General features: G+C 42.8%; 1 protein-coding gene across 2 annotated transcripts in view; it reads left to right on the top strand.

Annotated features, from left to right (window-relative positions):
* Nucleotides 1-22,264, top strand: part of LOC144823928 (choline kinase alpha-like) — a 171,507-nt gene that overhangs the window by 82,728 nt on the left and 66,515 nt on the right. For both annotated transcript variants that reach the window (XR_013608859.1, XM_078682849.1), the window contains exons 9-10: nt 2,868-2,976; nt 9,506-9,612. Coding sequence is in view for 1 of the 2 variants with exons in the window: in XM_078682849.1 (XP_078538975.1) it covers nt 2,868-2,976; nt 9,506-9,612 (216 nt within the window). In the remaining variant the exon portion in view is untranslated. The remainder of the gene's footprint in view (nt 1-2,867; nt 2,977-9,505; nt 9,613-22,264) is intronic.

The raw sequence follows: 22,264 nt of genomic DNA, 5'->3' as shown, positions 1-22,264 counted from the left end.
TGAAGTTCAGGAACGACCGGGCCTGAATAATTCTAGTGGCACTGAATTTGGCCAGTAAAGAATGGGACCCAGAACTCCTGGGCATGACCTCTGCCCTGCGATCAAGCTGCCACTTCAGGAGGATCTTCTGTTGCAGATGCAGGGCTGGGTGCTGTACCCAGGCCTGCACTATTTGCAGCTCCATGCTTGGAGATTGAGTGCTAGCAGTTGACCTCTTTTGACCTTCTTTCTGAAGTTGTCATCTTGGCGAAGAGGCGTCCTCTACAAAATTGATGTACGTCAGTCGTTGAGACATATTTATGGCTTGGTGCTACACTCGGTAGTCTGACCCACTACAAGCCAATTTGTCTGAAGTTTGGTTGTTCATTTTGTTTCTGGCCCAACAAGAATTTCCTTTGGGTGTTGTAAAAGATTATTTGTTGCCTGAGAGAGTTGTCAAAGGTGTGCTATATTTATTTTCCACCAAACCCTTTGTGATGGCTCAATGAGACTTGAATTTAGTAGTCACTTTTTTGATGTGCGTACATTTTGAGCTGCTGTATAGTTGTCAGTTCAGACTTTTGACATTGAACACAGTCTTCCTTATCGCTAAAATAGTAGGTAAGTTGAGAGCGAGCTGCAAGCCTGTTCCGTTAACCGTCTTTACACAACATTTTTCACTGATAATTTGGTGTTGGGAATCCTTGGTTCTTTTCTTGCAATTTCATGTTGGCTAGGTTATACCCTGGTGTTCTTTGCTCCACCTAAACCCTCTGAGAAGTCTTCATCATTCGAACATTAAAACGACACTAAGCTTTTTATGATCGCACCAGAGAGCATCGGGTGAACAGTCATCTTTGTTATGTTCTCTGGGGCAAAGAAGGGCAAGGCAGCACACAAATGGACCATCTCATGATGGATTGTTCTCTACATAACGTTTTGCTACACACTGGTTAAGAAACAGCTCACAGAAGGCTTACAGCTCATTCAATTTCATGCTCATTCAACCTGAGGAAAATATGCTGTTATTGCGTTTGCATGCGGAGTGCCTGTTCGGTACATTTATCAGATGGCAATGTGGGCTTTGGTTCATACAGTCACAAAGCACTACTGTCTTGACAATCAGGTCTATCAATAGAAGTATTTTGCCCACTCTGCCCTGCAGGACTTTTGGTCTGCACCAGTTTACAAGCTCACTAACTTGGGAGGTACTGATATGGCATCTATTTACACGGTGAGGAAACTGCGATCAGAAGAATCCTTCAAAAGAACAATTTACTTACCTTTTAGCAATGATCTTTCTGGTGGATACTGTTGACTGCATGTTCCTCATCAAATCTCCCAGATCCTCATACTGTGGATAGACACCTTTCCCCATCTAAAACTGTCCCAATTTAGAGATCTGCACATGGTCATCTCAAGATGCCGGGGATGCGGACAGCTAAAAGTAGCTGACTTCCTGTACACAGTCGAAGTGAAATGCACCAACTTCAGGACTTTACTGTCCTGTTCCACTCATAGTGAGGCTCCTGGTTGTTTGTTAAACCTCATAGTTTCAAGTGTATCCAGTGTGGGTGTTCTAATTTGAAGTCTAGTTGCTAAGCAAGAGACCGAATGCTGTTTGTGAACGCTGACCTTTTGATATGTCCAAGATCATCCATCGGAAGTTGACAAACGAAGGCAGTTGCAAACTCAGTCCTTTGAGCATTCTGATTTTGTTTTGATGTCAAACAGGAGAAATCTGAAGCTCAGGAAATATTTTGTCCTGCGGAGCTTTAGATCTGCTGCCAACTTAATATCTCCTCATACCTTTTCGAGCCAGGTTGGAGGTAGGTGTGAGAGTAACACTGCTGAACTGTCAGGATCCCTGCCGTCACAGCAATTTTTGTTACTTTAGCAGAAATATAACCACTTCTTCAAATGTTATTCTTGTGATACATAAATTAAACATTCATGTTGATAGTTTACTTTAGTTTTGGCAGTTGTTTATATGCAGCAAACCCATTCTTTTCCAAGCCAAAGGTTAAAGAACCTTTGAAACTTTGAAGGGCTTTGAAACCACACAAGTTTACATATGTTTAAAGTGTTGTAGCTTTGCTGATATGGTGGCCCATGTTACACTTTTAGCAAACCAGTGCACACAGTTTGTATGTTTTAAAACATTTTGCTGCTGGAACTATTAAAAGACACACGGCACCTTACTTACCTAATTTCAGGTTTACTATTTAGAATCCTAAAAACGTTTTCCTGGTATCCCAGTACCAAGGCCTGGCCTGCAGTTCCATGTGGCTGCTTCTCAGCTCATGTTTTTGGTCACATGTGAGTTGACTTTTACACAGGCAATACAGTTTGTATGCAGTTATAGTTCGCTAACTTAAAGAAAACTTGCTTTAGGATTTTTGATAATTCCTCACTACCCATACTTCAGAAACATCTGGAAGTCTTGTCTGCAAAAATCAAACTTACGGTCACACTTGAAAAAGATGGATTTGCTACAGTGATCCAGGATTTGAAGGTTTCAGAATTAGGTAGACAGTAAGGGCCAATATCTGGGTTGAGAGGAGGATTTGCTTTATTCAATCTTTTTGGCTAACAAGCTCCTAATAAGCTGTGTTGATGTGTTCGCAGATGGAGGTTCCCTGATTTGAGAGGAGAACCACCTGGACATTGGGTATTGGGCTCCAGATTCTTCTCAAGACACCAATGCTTATTTGTTTAGTTTGGTAGTCATAAAAGATTGCACCCCATAGAAAATATATTGCTACAATATATCTTCCCTCTAGCTACATTTCAACTGCACCTACTGATTGTTGGAGATATTGAGTAGGCCACATGTTGGGTTCTTTTTCTAACATTTAATTTGTGATACCAAATTGTTCTCTTTCTAGGGGTTTTGACATAGGAAATCATTTCTGTGAATGGATCTATGACTACACCTATGAGAAATATCCATTTTTCAAAGCAAATTTTGCACGGTACCCCAACAAGAAGCAACAGGTATGTGGACAGCTTTTAATATTCATTAATTCTTCATACAACTCTTCCTGTATTATGTTTCTTTGGTTGTGCACTCAGTCTGTTTTAGGTGTGGCAAGGATGCAATCTGTTGAACATTGAAATGTTTATTCATATTCAAGATGCAAGTCCGAATAAGTAATATAGTAGAGTATAGTTTTGTCTGGTAGGCTTAACGTCCGAAGAAACAGCAGCAATATTTAGCACCTAGGAGCATATTAGTATGGGAGCTGGCATCGTTCGCTCTCTGATTGGCAGTGAACATGAACATCCTCACAGCTGCAGCCAGGCTTAGCTTAGTTACCTTAATCGCCTATAAAACGGGCGCATTTAATACAATTTATGTGTGTGTGTGTATATATATGTGTGTGTATATATATGTGTGTGTATATGTGTGTGTATATATAGGTGTGTGTATATATATATGTATGTGTGTGTATATGTGTGTATGTATGTGTGTGTATGTATGTATGTGTATATATATATATATATATATATATATATATATATATGTGTGTCGAATATAGGATCATCCAAAGGCACAGTAGATAATCATCCGTCACTCCAGGGTAGGGTTTTAAAAGACACTCAGTTTATTATGTATGGACGAGTTACATCTACGCGTTTCGGAAGTCAAGCTTCCTTGTTCATGATGCCGAGCCACCATTTTTTTCTAATTAAAATACACAACAAAGTGGTAGTGAAAACTGACATACGACACAATATTCTATCAGTGGGACTCTGCCTAGCAGAATGTAGTGGCCATATTTATATGTGTTACTATTAGCATTCACAGATATATAATCAAGCTTGCTTTCCATTGGTTCCCAATTGTCAAGTTTAAGTTAGACTACATGGAGTTTTATAACCACGATTAACAATTATTAATTGGGAATATCAATTCCCCAATTTTGTACATTTATATTGAAACACAAATTATTTCAGATTTTAAATTGTATATATCAAAATTTCAAAAGTGCAAGTGCATTGAGCAATTGAAAATTTCAGCTTTTTCACGGTCCGGCGACAAGTGCCTGTTTCTGTTGGGTGCTAGTTCTAACAAATTTAAAGTGCCAGTGCAATAATACAAATATGCATTACACAATCATTATTATTTGAACTTCAAGTTACTTCACTATAAAGTGCAACCACAAATAGATATATTTCCTCATGACCTATATCCAATCAAAAAACAGGTCATTATTCATATCCATTTAAAAGTAAGTTTACAAAAGTTCATAGTCATTTTAAATTTTGGCCCTTGAATTACAATATCATCCAGCACCTTTAAGGTGCTGGTGCTTATGTAAATAGTGATAACTTCTCCTTGTAAACATATCACTCTTCAATGTAAACAAACTTGAATACAGTACAATGATATAGAAATAAGTGCAAGTACATATGTAAACTAGATAACACATTTCTCTATATAAACATTTCACTCATCTCAATTTCTAAAATCCATTTAAGTGCAGTGCAATGATATCATAAAGTGCAAATGCATAATAGTTCCTAAATTAACTACCCATCCCAACTTATTGGCTCAAGTCCTATGTCTTCATAATACTACCATACATGTATACTGCAGGCTCACAGGGTTACTTTGGTGATGGGACTCAAAATGCCTGCCAATGGAATATGTTCTGTCTTGATTGACAATCGCTCGCCTTTGTTGAAGGATTCTTTGATGAACAGCCAATGTAGTGCTTCCTATATATATTTTTGGACAGGAGCACTGTAACAAATACACCACAAAACTACTTTTACAAGTCAGAAAACTTCTAATAGTTAGTTTTATTTAAACAAAAATCTAAAATCAGTACGGTTCATGCCATGTTGGCATACCTTACATTAAGAACATTTTTTAAAACCTGGTTTCTGTTGTAGCCAAGTAGAGATACCTTTCTTTTTTTCAATGAATTCACTTTTGACAACTAGGTCTTTGAGAGATTTGGCTTTTTTATATGTAACCTCTGGATTTCTTTTTACTCTAGCACCCAGCACCGGATCGTTTCTTACCAGATGCCAGTGCTTATTCAGGATAGATCTAGTTTCCCTGTGTTTTACATTGAAAGTGGTTATAAATCTAGAGTTATCCTGGTCTCTCAAATGTTTACTCTGTTCCTGCTGTCTTTTTGTTCTAGAAGGTTCAAACAATATCTTTTGTCGCTCCAGATTTTTAGCTTTAGTTTATGCTCCTTTCAATACATTTTGACGATATCCTCTTTGGATAAATCTCTGGGTCATTTCTTTTTCTATCCTGTCATATTCTTCCTCACTGCTGCAAGTTCTCCTAGCTCTATAGTATTCCCCAAAGGGGATACTTCTAATTAGCGCAGCAGGATGAGCACTTTCTGCGTGGAGAACTGAGTTTCCAGCAGTGACCTTGCGGAATACAGTTGTCTCTAATTTACCATCAAGGGGTTTAATCCGAATATCCAGAAAATCTATTGTGGTTTTGCTGTAATGCCCTACAAATTCTAAATTTAAAGAATTTTGATTAAGGTCATTGAAGAACAGCTCGATGTCTGTCTCCGTGCCCTGCCACAGCACGAAGACATCATCAGTGAACCGAACCCACAACAGGACATGTTCAGTTCACTGGTCCAGGGGACCAGCCCCGAGCACCCGTTCCTCCCACCAGCCGAGATGTAAATTGGCATAACTGGGGGCGAAACAGGTGCCCATCGCAGTCCCCCGTCATCACCAAAGAGAATTTTTTTTTTTGGTGAGGCACCATTCCATAAGCTCTAAAATCATTCTATTCTGTGTGTATATATATATATATATATATATATATATATATATATATATATATATATATATATATATATATATGAAAGGTTGCCGCACCGGATGGTTCACACTCGCTGGAAGTCTTGGCCTCGGACGGGGTGGCTGCTTCAAAACATCTCCCCACACTCATGCCGCCTACGCGTTTCGGGATGTCTCCCTTCCTCTGAGCGACTTGTGCACACAATGAGGAACACCAGCAGTTTGCATAGGAAATCCCACCTTTATTTTCAAAAATTGTCACTGATAGCACTCAGGTGAGTAATATCGCAAAGGATGATGGGATTTGAAGTCCTGTAGTTTAGCATATCCAAGTGGACGCCAGCGTCCTCGTTGTGAAAATTAAATTAAATCGTGGGGCCAATGTTCATGGCGCCTGTACCATGTACTCGCATAAAACCATTGAAATTCCCACGTTATAGTTAGTTGGACTCACTATAACTTGCGCGTGCAATGCACTGCTGATGACGTCACATATTACATCACTCATGACATGGTCAGTGACATCACTCATGACATCACTGATGACATCTCAAATGACATCACTGATGACAACATCCTTGTGACAAAGTGGCAGACCTCCTATCAGCATAAAATAACCTTTGACACACACATTCAAATATAGAAACTAACATTTTCTTAAAAAAGGAGAAACCAATACCAATTACAACAACTTATTAGGTAATTCCAACATCTACATACACATCCACTCATTCGCCAACAGTTCTATATAGTCACTCATGCATGTACTTACTCATCATATGTACTCATACACCTATACATCCTGTTACACACTAATACTCATCCATATAGTTACTCACACACATTCACACATGCAAATAAACTATCGAAAAAACATTTACTTGATTATACTGCTATATACACACCACTACACATACTTCTACGGAAACCTATTTACTCTCTTAAACAATCAATTATAAAAACACATACTCACTAACCCACCCATACACACAATCATCCACCCATACAGTCTTGCACACATGCTGTCTTCAAAATACATACAAATAGTGAGTCACTCATTCATGCATCTGTGCTCTAAGTAATATCCCCCACCGAACCATACAGACACTGATACTGATACTCATAAAAACAACTAATAACCCATATACACACTCATGTAGCTACTCACCAACCCATGCAGCCACTTATACACAAAGTGAGACACAGATACAGTTATTTAAATATTTAAACATTACTCGCTAATATATGTATTCACTAAGATACATTTAATAAGTCAGTTAACCAATCAATTTTACACAAAATCATCCATTTAGACATTTATTTACCCATTTATTCTTCCATCAACCTTTAGATATACATATATAAAAAATATTTATTTTTCAGAAAGATACACATTCACTGGATGATGTCATCAGTGATGTCATTTGAGATGTCATCAGTGATGTCATGAGTGATGTCACTGACCATGTCATGAGTGATGTAATATGTGACGTCATCAGCAGTGCATTGCACACGCAAGTTATAGTGAGTCCAACTAACTATAACGTGGGAATTTGAATGGTTTTATGCGAGTAAAATTTCCACCTAACTATAACTGGTGTGAAACCTATGGTTTTTTCAGTGAATTTAATAGGTTTTTTAAATGCTAATTCCTAACTATAACTGGTGTGAAACCTATGGTTTTTTCAGTGAATATATATATATATATATATATATATATATATATATATATATATATATATATATATAATTTCTATGGCAAAATGAAACCCCTCATTTTGTTCCTTTTCAAATTAAATGTATTAAGTGTTACCACTTTATTCCAATCAAGATGACTTCAGGTGTGCCATACTTTTGTCATAAGTAAGACTGTTAGCGTTCTAGTTGTTCTTTAGAACACTCTGGGACATTCTGTCATTGGGCTATAGTTGGGCTACATCTGGCTGATATTTGGGCTACATTTGGGCTCTTTTGTCTCTGGTGGCCATCTTGGGAGACTGCATATCAGAATTTTTTTAATGAAATATAAGAGGATTTGAGAAGTCACTCAAAATGTGCCCTACTTTTTCTTTCTTCAGCACTAATCATAATTTCTATGGCAAAATGAACCCCCTCATTTTGTTCCTTTGCAAATTAAATGTTTTAAGTGTTAACACTTTATTCCAATCAAGATGACTTCAGGTATGCCATACTTTTGTCATAAGTAAGACTGTAGCGTTCTAGTTGTTCTTTAGAACACTCTGGGACATTCTGTCATTGGGCTATAGTTGGGCTACATCTGGCTGATATTTGGGCTACATTTGTTTTTTTTTGTCTCTGGTGGCCATCTTTGGGCTACATGTGGGCTCTAACATATATATAGCCCAATGTAGCCCAATATATATTTTTTCAAAGTTAATTTTCGTAATAACCACTGAAGCATATATCATGAGACATAGCAAAGGCACATCGGGGTACCAGTCCCTACAATTTTACCAAGTTTGGTGGAAATCCATTCAGCCGTTCGGGCTAAAAGTGAGTCCAACCGCCCTATGGAAATTAACATGGGGAAAACACATTTTGGGACCCCCCTTTTATCTCGGCCCCCGCTTGACGGATCCCCCCGAAACTGTCAGGGAAGGAGCGGAGCGCAGTGAGGCAAAGTTAAGGAAAATTACAGGCAGATCCCTCATTCGGCGCCAAAGTTATTCCCAATAGAATGTTGCGGATTTCCTATGGAAAACGATCCTAACTATAACTTCCTACTGGCGACCGCCAGTAGGTAATATATATATATATATATATATATATATATATATATATATATATATATATATATATATATATATATATATGATGTAAATACAACAGCAGGATAATTAAATAGTGGAATTCTGCGAGATTGGTATATGTTGACCTTTGTATCTTGGTTCGAACCTGCTTACATATCTAAAACTACATCACCCATAAGTCCTACCTGTCACAGATACGTAATTGGGATATAGTGGTTTGTAGCGCGCACCTACGAATTGGTACGAGAAAGATACTGCGTGATGTGAAATTCCTTATAAATGAATTGACAAAGATACTCTGCAGTGATATGAATTGTAAATGTATTTATTTTGTCATAACATGAAAAAACGATCGTATTTTTTCTATGTTCATGCAACTAAGGAAGGACTTAAAAACACAGTGTGTGAAAATGGTGGCCACTTGATAAAGGCTTCACGCCGAAACGCGTCGTCTTTGTTTACTGAGTGCACAATAAAGTTATTTGTGCCGGACCTACCTGGTGTGCCGTCTTTTTCCTGTGAAACCGAACACGGATGTGAGCGGGAAGTTGGGAGAAAAAATAAATAAATATATATATTCTTATCTAGGTTACCACCAGGCCCCCCACATCCACATCCCCCTGTTTGTTTCTTGGGACTAATTAAATGACTATTAACAGTCTAAAGCCAAGGACTACAGTGTGGTTATGCACCATTTTAATGTGGTACTCTAAGATGATTCAAATTGCTGGTCCTCAGCTCTGATCCTTTATTTACTATAGAAAATTGCAGGTAAATATTACCTTTTTGTACAGGTCTAAGGAGAGAATTGTTCGAACTAGAGTTGCAGATCATCTTTCTGGGGTTTATCTTATAAGCGAGTAAAATTCAAAATGTGATGCAATCTGCCTTAGTTATCATCTGCAAGACCAGCTGTGTAAAATTGAATGCACTGACTGTTGCAATTGTTTTATTCTATTTGTCAGATCCATTTCATCTCTAGTTACCTGGCAGAGTTCCAACATGGGTATGAGAATATAAGCAATGAAGAGAAGTCTAAAATAGAAAATGAAATGTTGAATGAAATAAACAGGTAATCTGATCCTTTCACCAGCTATTGATGGATGCTGATGTTTAATTTACATGTGATTGTGCTCTGGTTGTTTCTCAAGATAAGTACATTTGCTTTGTAAAAAAAACCATTTTGGTCTGGTTGTAAATTTGACTAAAATATGTATAAAATACTTGTATATAGGGGCTCTCAGCCTACTCCATCCGTTGGTCTGATTTTGTATTAACATTTTGCTTTCACCTACTATGCATGGGGCAGTCGGTCAGCCTACTTAACTTTCTGGTTAATTTCACTTTCACTACATTTGCTCTTTCACAAGGAGCACTTCTGCACACAAGCTAGTTCCCTTCAGTGCCAGTGTTTTTGTTTTTACTTTATAATGACTTTAGTCTTGCCTTTCTGTTTACAGTCTGATGTGATAGCAGTCCGCTGCAGATGTGAACACAGGGCACATTCCATCTTTATCAGATGCCATCTCCTGCCAGTGCTGTTGTAAATTCATTTTGGATTGCCTTTCTTTCTTTCCTTTCTTGACTCATTTCTTGCTTTCTTTCCTGACGTTTCCTTCTTGACTTATTTCTGCCTTTCTTTCTTTACCTGTTTCTTTCTTGACTTGTTTCTGCCTTTCCTTCTTTCTTTCTAGACTTGTTTCTGCCTTTCCTTCTTTCTCAAAGGCAAGAGGCTTGCAGCTAATGGCAGACTGACTTTTTTAGGTCTGTTAGCCAAGACCTTTTTAATGATAGTAAAATTGTGTGTATAACATGGTTACTTAACAAGAATTTCAGCCAGACGTCATCCATTAGTCTGTGGTTGGTGTCATTCACATTTTTGCTCCAACCACTTCTGCCATTGGCTGACTTCACTAAGAGTTGCGTGCAGCATTAACAAATGATGGACGGGATGCTGAATGAAACAAACATTCACCCTCAGTCAAGAGATATGGGTCAACTCCGTCATTTTTTTGCTCACTACACACCACAGTTTGGATCCAGCCATATGCAAATCAGTCTTGACCCTGCTCTTCATTGGAACAGTCCGACCTCCCTTGACCAGAAACAAGCATCCTGGGACCGGTTTCGGGGTGACACCCCCTAATCAGCCAGGCTAGCTTGAATCCAGTGGCGCAGTGATCAAGGGATCCACTTTGGTCCCTAAGTTGGTCACTAAAAACATTTTTGTTTTTCACTTATCTAAAAAAAATTCAGTGGGGTAGATTCTTTTGATATTGTGGAAACTGTCTTGTTCTGTCAGACTAGGTGGTGTGCATTTTCTTTCACCCATTTTAAGTGAAAAACTGGCCATTGCATATCTGTGTATTGTGTGTATGTCTGCTAATACATAATGGAGTATTCAAAACAATAGAGTACAGATCTACAGGGTGGCAATTTTGATTGAAGCATTCTAACCCTTTTTTTCCATTGGTCTTCTTCCTCAGCATCTTTTTTTTTTTTTTTTACTGAACATTTTCTTTGATGAAATACAGGCTGACATGGCAGTATTAGTTTGCTGAGTATTACAAAAGACCAATCGGAACATGTTTCACCTGCAGTAATCGTCTGCAATTCTTAATTACATGGTATTGCAGTAATACACACCAGAAAAGCCACTGTGACTCAGAGCTATCCAGTGTGATTTATGCTGCTTAAGTAAAACAAATAGTCTAGCAGGTAAAATATAACTGGTCCTGGTCCAAGCTGCATATTTAGGACTAAATGCGGATCTGGTGCTCTAGTGTGGTGGGTTACGAACTAAGGGAGAGATGGTAGCAAGGCAAAAAGAAAGGTTAGGTGCTCAGTACTATGGTTGAAGGGGGGTCAGTCAGAGAGTTGTAGTGCATTCAACCCGAGGTGGGGGGGAGGGGGGTTGAAAGCACTAAAACTCTTTGGCGCGTGAAATTTTACCAGTGGGTGAGAAATGCACTGAAATCTGGACTCTTTGTGTGTGGGAGATTATGAGAGTAGTTCCATTGCTAACATATGCCAGAGGCGTGTGAATCACTGAGCGCTAGAGTAGGCTGTTAAGTTTTTCCACTCGAGGAACAAGTTGCCATGCTGCACGGAGCATGTGACTAATGAGTTCCCAATCAGTTTAGGCCATTGCTTCTAATGTAAGAGGTTGCATGCCATGGATGAGATAAGAAGGCAGTATGGGATATCCTGTTATTTGTGTCCCATGATTTCCCCTACTGCTCCCCCACAGTGCCAGCAGAGAGATGTTGTAGAGGGGTATATAGTGAAGAAGCGGGCGGCATGTAATACCATTGGTACATAAGTTTGTATGCCGTCTCTCTAAGTGATAGACTCCTATATGTCTTAGGGATATCCCACCATAGGGTGTCCCATTGTTTAAGCAAGACACACTTTGTGGTGTTAATCTGCCATTAGGTTTGGTATGAATACATACCGGGACCTGGTGAGTGCTGGAGTGGGTGATGTTTTTGATATCAACTCCTTAGAGCCCATGTATACTCTCACAAATTTGTTCAAAGGTGGTATTGAAATAATTGAAAGGGTGAAGTGCCCAGTGTCATAGCTGACCTACTGTAGCCGGGCGGTTTCAGAGAGATGGAAGTCAGTTTTACAGTGGTCAAAGGACTTCATGGAGAGTCCCACAAAGATTGCTCAGTATCGGACAAATGTGCCCTCCCCCCCTCCAGCTCAGGAAAGACTGGGACAAAAAAGCAGGGTTATAATCAGGTTTGTGTGCAATGGGGATGTTAGGGTAGGGAAGAGTAGTGAGCCCGCTTTTGGTTGCCAGTTTGTCCCAAATGGCAAGCACAGTTTTCGTTGGGGTAGTTAGTTAAGCACTATGCAGTCCTGCTTGTTTGGGCTGCCGGGTGAGATCCGCAAGGGGCCTGCAACCCACGACACTGTCCATATGGAACCAGTGCTTCTCGCTCTCTCTCACCACCCACCCCGAAATGTATCATAGGTGTGTGGCCCAATAATATTCAAGGAGATGAGGCCAGGCCACCCTTACCCTTCAGTTCATAGCAGGGAGGTAGAGGTTCTTTGCAGCTTCCCATTCCAAAGGAAGAAAGGTAGGTCCCATTGTAGGCCAAATTTGTCATCCTGGGGGATCCTTGGTAGGTAAGGATTGAAATAGATATAGGACTCATGGGAGGATGTTAATCTTTGACGTTAATGCGGCCTAGCCAGGAGATGTGATGGTGTTTCCACCTTCTGAGGTGCTCAGATTAGCCTTCCTAAGTAGCAGACAGTTGGCCTGCGTCCAAGAAGACCGTTTAGATGTGAAGTTGAGGCCCAGGTATCTGATCTTGCCAGGTGACTGCTGAAACAGTGCTAGTGTTCGCAGAGTGGAGAGAGCTTGCGAATGGGATAGTCAGGTTAAGCACACAAAACTTGGACAGATTTATTTTGAAGCCGGATACTGCTTCAATATAGGCTGGGAGATGGAGAGCAGAAGATTGTCAAACACAAGGAGATGATGGACATAGCGCCAAATTTTCAGTCACAGATCTGGCTTGAATTTATCATTGTTCTTTATCTCACTTCGCCACTCCAGTACAGACCCAACTATATGCAAATCAGTCTTGACCATGTGTCCATGAGAACAGTCTGCCCATACTACCAAACTAGGTATTCCCAGGACCGGAAAGCAGCATCCTGGGACCGGTTTTGGGGTAACACCCCTTATCAACCAGGCTAGCTTGAATCCAGTGGCAAAGTGAGCAAGGGACCCACATCTGAGCATACTCTGCCAACTTAGGGTGAACAAAGCAAACTCCAGGAGATGATGGACGGAGCGCCCAAACTTTTCAAACCCACTACCAGTCACAGATCTGAGTTGATTCCATTATCGTGGTCCCTTGCTCACTTTGCCACTGGATTCAAGCTCGCCTGGCTGATGAGGTGTTAACCCTAAACTGGTCCCAGGATGCATATTTCGGTTCAGGGAAGCCCTGGCTTGGCAGTTCGCCCTGTATTGTTCCCATGAGGCAAAGGGTCAAGACTGATTTGCATATAGTTGGATCTAAACTACGGTGGCGAATTGAGCTAAAGAACGAAGAATTCAACCCAGATCTATGACTGGGAAGTGTGTCCGAAAAGTTTCAGCGCTCCGTCCATCATCTCCTTGTGTTTGAGCAGAAGATTGTCTACCAGTAAAGTTATCTTGTGCAGGTGACCCCCAAAGGGGATGCCTATCACATCTTCTGTATGGTGAATGGTGATGATGAGGGGTTCTACCACCAGATTAAACAGGGAGACAATGGTCATCCCTTGCTTGTGACCCTAATACTGTTGATACGGCCAACTGGTGCCCATTTACCTGTATTGTAGCAGTAGGAGTGACATAGGAGGCCAGAATTTTGGCTATCATGCACTGTCCTAGACCGAACTTGATCAATACCACCTGGAGGAAGGCCCAGTTAACCCTATCAAAGGCCTTCTCTGTATCAAGTAAGAGAAGGCAAGCCAGGATGTTATGGGTATGTGATTTCTCAATTAGGTGCGCAATCCGGCTCACATGGTCTGCTCCCTATCGGTTCCAGATAAAGCCCACCTGATTGGATTCTGGAAGTATGTATCGCTCTAACCGGGTAGCCAGTATTCTGGTATAGATCTTCGCATCCGTGTTGAGAAGCACTATGGGGCAGTAGGAAGAGCACGGAGGCGGCCGTTTGAAATCGGACCAGAGAAGCCCGGTGTGGCTTGCATCACCTCTATTTCCCAGCGGGACCCTGCCACCTGTCTCCCCCCGCCGCCGCAGCCCCTGACATCGTGCTGCGGCCGCCGAGCGGGGGAGACTACAATCCCCAGCCTGGCTTGCGGCAGGAAGCCGCGAGACCTAACTTCCGCGCCAGGAGGCGCTACTAAGTCCCTCAGCAAACCCGCGTCACGGGAGCGCGCGGGAGCGCCGGGCTAAGCCCGGGCAAAGGGCGGGCCCTCTACGGCCCTCAGAGGCACAAGGAGGCCGGGACGGGCCGCCCCACTTGGCCCCAACGAAGGTGGAGGTATTGGGTTGTCTTTCATTAATCCTTGTCGTTGAACTTTCTTCTATTGTTTTCCTCTCAACATGTCTATCTGGGAGGAGTTGAATGCCTTGTGTGGTACGAACTACGCCCAGGATGTGTCTACCCCCCCCATAGTGAGTAGAGATCCTGACGCGAAAAAAGACAATGATACTGGGAAATCACCTAACGCTAAATTAACGTGCACAAGCCATTCATCATCTCCTTTCAATCTACCTTTAAATTTGCCGGTTGAGACCGTGAATATAATACCAGACTTTGTATCGCCACTTCATTTGACCTTACTGGCCCAGATAGAGCAACTCTTAATATCTGCTTTAACACTCTTGGTCACAAAAATCGACGCCCTGGGAGACAGGCTGACCATTATCGAAAAAACAGTATTAAGGACCTACACCCCAACTGAAAATAATGCTACACCCACCCACCCCATCTTCCCCAGTAAAAATGAAAAGCTTAAGCCCATGACACGTATGACAAGTACGAAAGCGCAAACTCTTGAACCTTTAATGCCGATACCCAATCCAAGAAGCCGGAGTATTACCCTTAACTCTGTACCTGTACCTCTTAGAGTTCCCAGGACCGCAATCCGGATTAATTTACCACCGGAAGCCGCCCCCTATGTGGCGGTTCTCTCCGGGGTCCCAGCACCCAGGCAGAGTAAATTGGAAACCCACCAAGACTTGTTACACAAAACCATCTCCTGGCTACAACATGACAGACCATTGCCATCTGGTCTGCATGGTGGAATCTTGAGTGTTAGGAGGGTGGGGTGGCTAGGCACGTCACCCAAAGACATCCCGGGCGACTTGATTTTAATTAAATTCAAGAGAGTAAACATTGTCCCCTACTTGCGATTTTCTCTGCCCAAAGAGGGAGATGGCCCCATTTCCATCTGGGACCTGCATGATTTTTATCCTGGCCCCCGATTCAATCTTCCCAAAACACAATTGACATTGGACCACAATTCTTGGTGAAAGGGGTTCCAAAGTATTTAGTCCCACTAATCCATCTACCCTTTCTGATTTTGCATGTACACTGTTAAATTGATTTTTAGTTGTTTCAATAGTTGGACTCTTTTTTATTCTGTATATGTTCTGTTGAGTCAATTATACATGTATGTGTATATATATATATTTTTTTTTTATTATTTTGCTGCTTTTATGGTTTAAACAAAATGAACCGAATAAAGCTTATTTGATTTGATTTGATTTGAGCACGGAGTGGGGCCTTTCCTCTGTTTGGGTATGAGGGATATCGATGCTGCTGTCATTTTGGGAGTAAGACCTGGCTTCTGCGAAGGAATTTAACTGCTGAAGCCGATTTTTCCAGTCCAGCAGGAACAGGCAATACAAGATGATCGGTAGTCCATCAAGGCCTGCAGTTTTACTTAGAGGGAGAGTCTGAAACTTGCTATGAAGCTCTGCCAGGGTGACTGGAGTTTCAAGAAGCTACGTGTGTTGGGCATAAACAGGCTCCCAATCGCAAAAGTACAGGTACTCCTCTGTCAGGAAGGAACGTCCTCTTCCTTCACATAGTGTTTGATGATAGTCCTGAAACACCCACTGTTGTCATGTTCAGAGTTTGCCCTTCCTGTGTCCTTTACCCGCAATTTGGCAATGTGGGCTTTTGCCTTTGCCTGTCTAAGCAGTCTAGCAAGCATTGGTCCCACTTCGTCCCCCGTCATAGTAGTGCTGTTTCAGAGCAAGGAGAGAGCGTTCTGCTCGATTGGTGCAGTGGGCCCTCAATTGCCAGAATAGCTAATTGACGTTTGTTGTGCCCGGAAGGGGTGGAATGATTCTGCTTATCTAGATTTTTGATCTCTCTTACCAGGTTGGTCTACACCAGTTGTGCCTCTCTCATTCTGGAAATAGCAAAAGTAGGGATCTCCCTGTAAAGTAGTCCACAATCCCCTTGTGTCTCTCCGCCTGGTCAACCAGATCCCAAGGAAGTTTTTAGGGAAGACGCCATTGCGGTGGAACCCAGTGCGCCAGTTTGTCAGTATTATAAATAGGCGTGGTCCAAGACTGATATGTCTGAGATTTCGGACGTGTCAAGATTGCGCCAGAGGGAGTTGGTTAAATAGAAATGGTCAATGCATGTGGCGTGCACATGAGAGTAGAATGAATAATCTCTGCTTTCTGGGTGTTTATGTCGCTGAGCGTCTATTAGTCCTAGATCTGTGATGTCCCTTTTAGTTGTGTAGACACGGCCCCAGTGCCCTGATATGTGGCTGTACTTCTGTCGATGTAGGGATTCCACACTAAATTGAAGTCCCAACCAACAATGTTTTCCACATCCCCATCGCATGTAAAGGTCCGGGGATTGGTTTGGAGCATACATAATGAGAATCGTGAAAGGTCTGTGGTCTCTGCATGTGAAGTACCAGTAGTTGTCCCTCTTCATCTTTAACTAGTTTTGAGAGAGAGGTACGGAAGCTCGCCTTAACGAGTACTCCTACTCCTAGTGTTTTCTTGGATATGTGGGCCCAATATGTCACTTGGTACTTAAAGTTTGCTATCAGGAGTTGAATCTCCTGCAGCAGGAGAATGTCAGGATCATGTTACAATAGGTATGGCCATACCTGTTTGCGTTTGTTGGGTGAGCTAAGGCCACTAAAATTGAGTGAGAGTAATTGGCAGTTTCATTTATGGATACCCTAGAAATGAGTGACTATAGGTTAGGTACCTGTAGGGTCAGCCAGGGCATAGGAGGCAGTAGGGGTCTGCAAACAAGTCTTTCACCCTCCGACATTGTGTGCGGGGCAGACATGCTCCTCCCGGAGACATAGATGCGGCAATTAAATGTGCATAACTCGATTTGACCATGTACCGGTTAGTGGAGGGGTGAAACCTACCCTGTTCAGCCTTCATTAAATGAGTCACCAGTGAATGTCATGCTTGATGCTGGGAAGGAAAATGGTGACCATAACAACCAACCAACCAGCTATGTCCAACAGTTATTCTCATCTCGTGGAAATCGTCATCAAGGTGCCCACATCCCTCTTGAGCAGTCACCCTCAGTGGTATGCAGCCATCAGCAGGTGTTCCAATGTTCGAGGCATGTGGCTGCTGAATTCATATCTATAGCATAGATCGTGGCAAATCTAGTTAGTTTCCAGGCCCCCGCAGCACAAAGTGTCTGTGACGTTGGGCGGCTATGGTTTCAAGTGGTCTATCAAAGGGGAAGGTCAGCGTCTCTATAGCCAGTAGCAGCAGTAGATTACAGAGGCGGCGAAGGATCTTTTTCATGTTTTGAAGATGCTGTATGTCTTGTTTCGTCTCCTGTGATGCCACCTCCTTCAGTCACCTGTCAGAGTGAATAGGCTGTACCGTGGTCCAGATAGGTCACAGGTCTTCTCTGACATAGGGTTGTAATGGTAAGATGTCCTTATTCAGGGTGTCTGTGGAGAGCCCCAGGAGCTGTTTCACCTCCACCAGAAAATGTGGGGCTTACCTCTTGCCTTTCCATGTGTACAAGAGTGCAAAAGGATGTCCCAGTTGGTATCTGCGTCATAGGGCTACTGGGGGAGAGACCTTAAAACAGTGGTATGGTGTGGCCCCAGAATACCAGATCCACTTTGTCCCTGTAGGCTTGTAGGATAGCTTCTTTTTCTGGAAAGAAGTGGACACGTGTCAATATGTCTGGGATGGTGGCAGGGTGTTCAGGAGCTGAGGCTACATGATGGGCCCTCTCTAGAGCCGGTTGTGGGATTTCTTTGTCTCCTTGGATCATTCGTAGGAGTTCATTAGTGAACACCTTTATGTTGGTACCTTCTGCAGCCCTTGATATGCATGTTGTTCTGCTGACTCCTGTTTTCCAGGTCTTCCTGGTTATCTTGCAACTCTATTTGCTGTTCTTCTAGTGTCACTACTCACCACTAGAGCATCTCCTGGTCTTTATAGCATCCACCGTACATTCCAGGTCATCGGTCCGTACCCCGTCTCAGGGACATAACAGGGGATGTCTTTAAAACAAGATTTGAAGTCTGCCTTGAGCGAGCCAAATTCAGAATGAATCTCTATGTAAAAACGGCTCCATGTAATCCTGTGATATAGGCAGCGAGGTTGTGTCCCCGGTCATGGATGCATCAAAAGGACCCACCGTCTCTGAAGCCACCAAGATGCTTTGTTCCAGAGAAGTAATTGGATTGTCTTTGGTGGCCTTGAAGCGCAGCAAGGTGCGGTACCGTCCGAGCTAGAAGTTCTTAGTTAATGGTGAAGGTTTGGGCCTCACTACTGTCAGGGATGTGGGCAGGCGCTATGCAGGAGCCCAAATGAATACCTGAGCTGCTGGGAAAACAAGCATTTACAATGCAATAGGTCTCGCAGCATTAAAGTTTGAGTTACTGGCATTGTAAATGACAATGCTTTGCATTCATTTTTTTTTTATTTGCAATTGGTATTTAAACGTTGTTTGTGAATGGTTAGCTGTGCTTATGCTAAGCAAAGTTGGCAGTAATATAGAGTGCTAGTCTTGCTTGTTATAAGCATGCTGATTAAAAAAATTATTTACCGCAGGAGAACCTTACCGACTACACTAAAGGGTAATAAGCTACATGAAAATAAAAATATTGCTTAATATGCTAATGTGCTCAGAAGCCAAGGCACAGGAAAACCAGTAAAACAAAAGCAAGTCGAAAATTCTAGTAGGACAAATGCTGCTGTACAAAAAAAACAGGACTGGGTAGAGGTGTCAGACTGGACATAGGCACTTGTTCTGCAATTTATGCATGTGTGCACTTATATATGAGCTGTCCGTGTATGCCTGTCCAATGTAAACCGTCTACGGGTACCCACGAAAAAGACAAAACTACATCTACCCACAATAAATTGTGACCCGCAAAACAAATCTCTCAGAAGCTTTAGGAAAGAAAGCTGAACATCTCCTAATTTGTTTTCCCAAAAATTAAATATGAAAAAATTATCTGGCCTTGCTGCTGCTAAAAACACACGTGTACCTTACAGTTGGCTGGATGAGAAAAAGAGAAACACATGAAAGGAGAGCATGCAATTGAAACACCAAACATTGAAGTGGAAGCGAGGGTGGGGGTTACTATGTTAGAGATGAAAGACGAGAGAAGCCAGGTTAGGAGTTAGATATTGAGACAAGGACTAAACACGTTTTAAACTACAGAGAGTAAGTGACATGCAAGAGGCGTTATGTGCGTACCTCGTACTGATTTGTGTGTTTTAAATAACAATGGCATGGAGGGACAGGCTGTTGAAACTACGAGATGAAAGCAAACATTCTTTTTTTAATTCACCAGGCTCCTACATTAAACACCCGCTGCTCACCTTTATTATGTTTCTGCTTAGCCTACCTTTGTGCCTGAAGTGCGAAAGCATTATTGGGAGCAAATCAACCTTTAAAAAAAAGAAATGTCACCACACTCAGCTTCGTAGTGCAGCCACCTAAATTTAACACCAGCTGCTCACCTTTAATACGTTTCTGTGGAGCCTGCACCTGTGTCGGAGGGTGGTGGAAGGGCATCAGAAAAGACGGGAATAGAGCAACAATTTGTTTTTCTAAGTCAGCACACTCAGCTCTATAGTACACCCACCTCCCTGAAACACCCGCTGCTTGCCTGTAATAACTCTCTGCAGAGCTCAGCCAAGCTGATCAGTGTGTTTTCTAGAGATCACGGAACGCCGGCAGTGTACATTGTAATATGTGAACATCGCATGTTTGCGAAGTGAGTGCCACTGATTACATTAAGGCAGTACAGCCACACACAAACAAATACTATTAGAAATAAATACAATGCCTCTGTAAAAATAACAACAAAAATAAAACGGAGTATGCATACAAGGAAAAAGCTATTACTTAAAGAGACGGGATATGCATTATGCCTTTGAGTTCATCCGGCTCTGCCTTGATGTTTATAATCGCAGCATTTGTGTTGGAGGGCAGAAGCAGTGACAGGGATGCCCCATGTTTAAAGAAAAATCTGCTTTTGAATTGGAGAGTGGTGGGAGGACAGAAGCAAATACGGGAGCAAAGCCATTAAAATAAAGCAACTTAATTTTTAAAGTCACCAAACTGAGCTCCAAAGTTCAGCCATCTACATTAAACACCCGGTGCTCGCTCTCCTAAGTATGGCCTCTCCGAAGTTTGTACTGAGCCCGCATCTGTGTTGGAGGGTGGTGGGAGGGCGGAAGGAAAGACGGGAACAAAGCAACAATTAACGGGTGATTTTTTAAGTTTGAACTGTGCCACCTACAGTAAACACCTGCTGCTCATCTACAATATGTTTCTGCTTAGGCTGTCTTTGTGCCGGAGGGAGGTGGGTGGGCGGAAGCAACAACGGGAGCAAAGGAACAATTTTATTAGGAAAAAGTCACCACATTGAGCCCCGAAGTGCAGCCATCTACATTAAACATTCGCTGCTCGCTCTCCGAAATTTGTATGGAGCCTGCCTCACTGAAGTTGGAACGGAGCCTGAATCAGATCAGAGGGAGACTCACACAGAGACGGGTTGCCTAGTACACAGAGCTTCAGTTAACCCAGGATCACACGCAGGAAAACCTAAGCTTGGCACTCTGGAGTCCGGAGTGACCTCCTTGCCCGGGAATCCAATTGTTTTCTGAAATCACCCGGAGTGAGAGGTACCGTCGCGGTCATGAGGCGTGAGGCCGACCTGCGCAGTCGGTGGCTCTAATTGCTGGCCCGGGGCTGAGGGAAGAGAGGGGAGGGGGGAGGAGAAATGCGACACGGCGGGAAGGGGCAGGCAGGATGACTCAGGGGAGGGGGCGGAGCGGGGCAGAGCGGCATGTGGGTGTGAAGGAGCCGGGCCTTTGAAGTGAAGCTAAGCTTCACTTCAAAGGTGTCGGAGGAATGCGGGCGGCTGTGCACGCGCTTTTAAGCTCAATGCACATGCGCATTGAGCTTAACAGTCACGGGCACTGCAAGGAATCGCCACGATTCCTTGCAAGTTAGATAAAGAGTAGATGAGCCCCTATAGTCTCGCTTGCTCGATGCGCATGCGCATCGACAGGCGAGACCTAAAAATGGGAGTGCTTTAGTTGGTATGGCCAGAACAGTAAATGTACAAGACTGGTCCGTAACACTGACCTTCCCAACCAAGGGAGCCGCAATGGGAGCTGTCTCTGGCTACTGGTTCGCTTTGGCAGACAAGCACGTTTTGGAACTAGGGATGGTCTGACCAGTTCCTCAAGGAGTGCCTGTTGCTCAGCTTAGCCACACCTGTCTCATTCATTGCTAGAAGTGTCAATGCCAGCACCAGCTCAGTGCCATCCTGAGTTTCCTCTGCTCCAGCAGCCTAACTCCTTTCCCTGTTCACAGGCGGCCGCCGGGGGATCCACAGGCTATTGCCCACAGGATGCCATTGGGTCAGTCCCACACGTAGCGCTGATCAGCTTTGTGTTATTGGTCAGGGTCTCAGGCGCTATCCCAAGCCAGGTGGCAGGGTCACACGAGCCAGGCACCCTTTGCTGCATATACCTCAAGGGGCAGCCCAGCAAGGTTACCACGGGAGGTCCCCAGGATGCCCCCAGCACAAACCGGTATGGGAATTTCTAGAGGGAGGCCAACTGCCCCCTCCTGCCTTCCACACCCTCAGGCTAGAGCTTATCAAGCTCACTTGGGGGATGGCAGCTCTGTGAAGTGTAGGCCCGCCACCCAGTCTGGTGTTATCGTTTTTGTCCTCACAGCAGGGTG

Source organism: Lissotriton helveticus, chromosome 3_1, assembly GCF_964261635.1.
Source record: "Lissotriton helveticus chromosome 3_1, aLisHel1.1, whole genome shotgun sequence".
NCBI classification, from domain to species: domain Eukaryota; kingdom Metazoa; phylum Chordata; class Amphibia; order Caudata; family Salamandridae; genus Lissotriton; species Lissotriton helveticus.
Note: the sequence above shows the minus strand (reverse complement) of the source record. Positions and strands in the feature narration are given on the sequence as shown.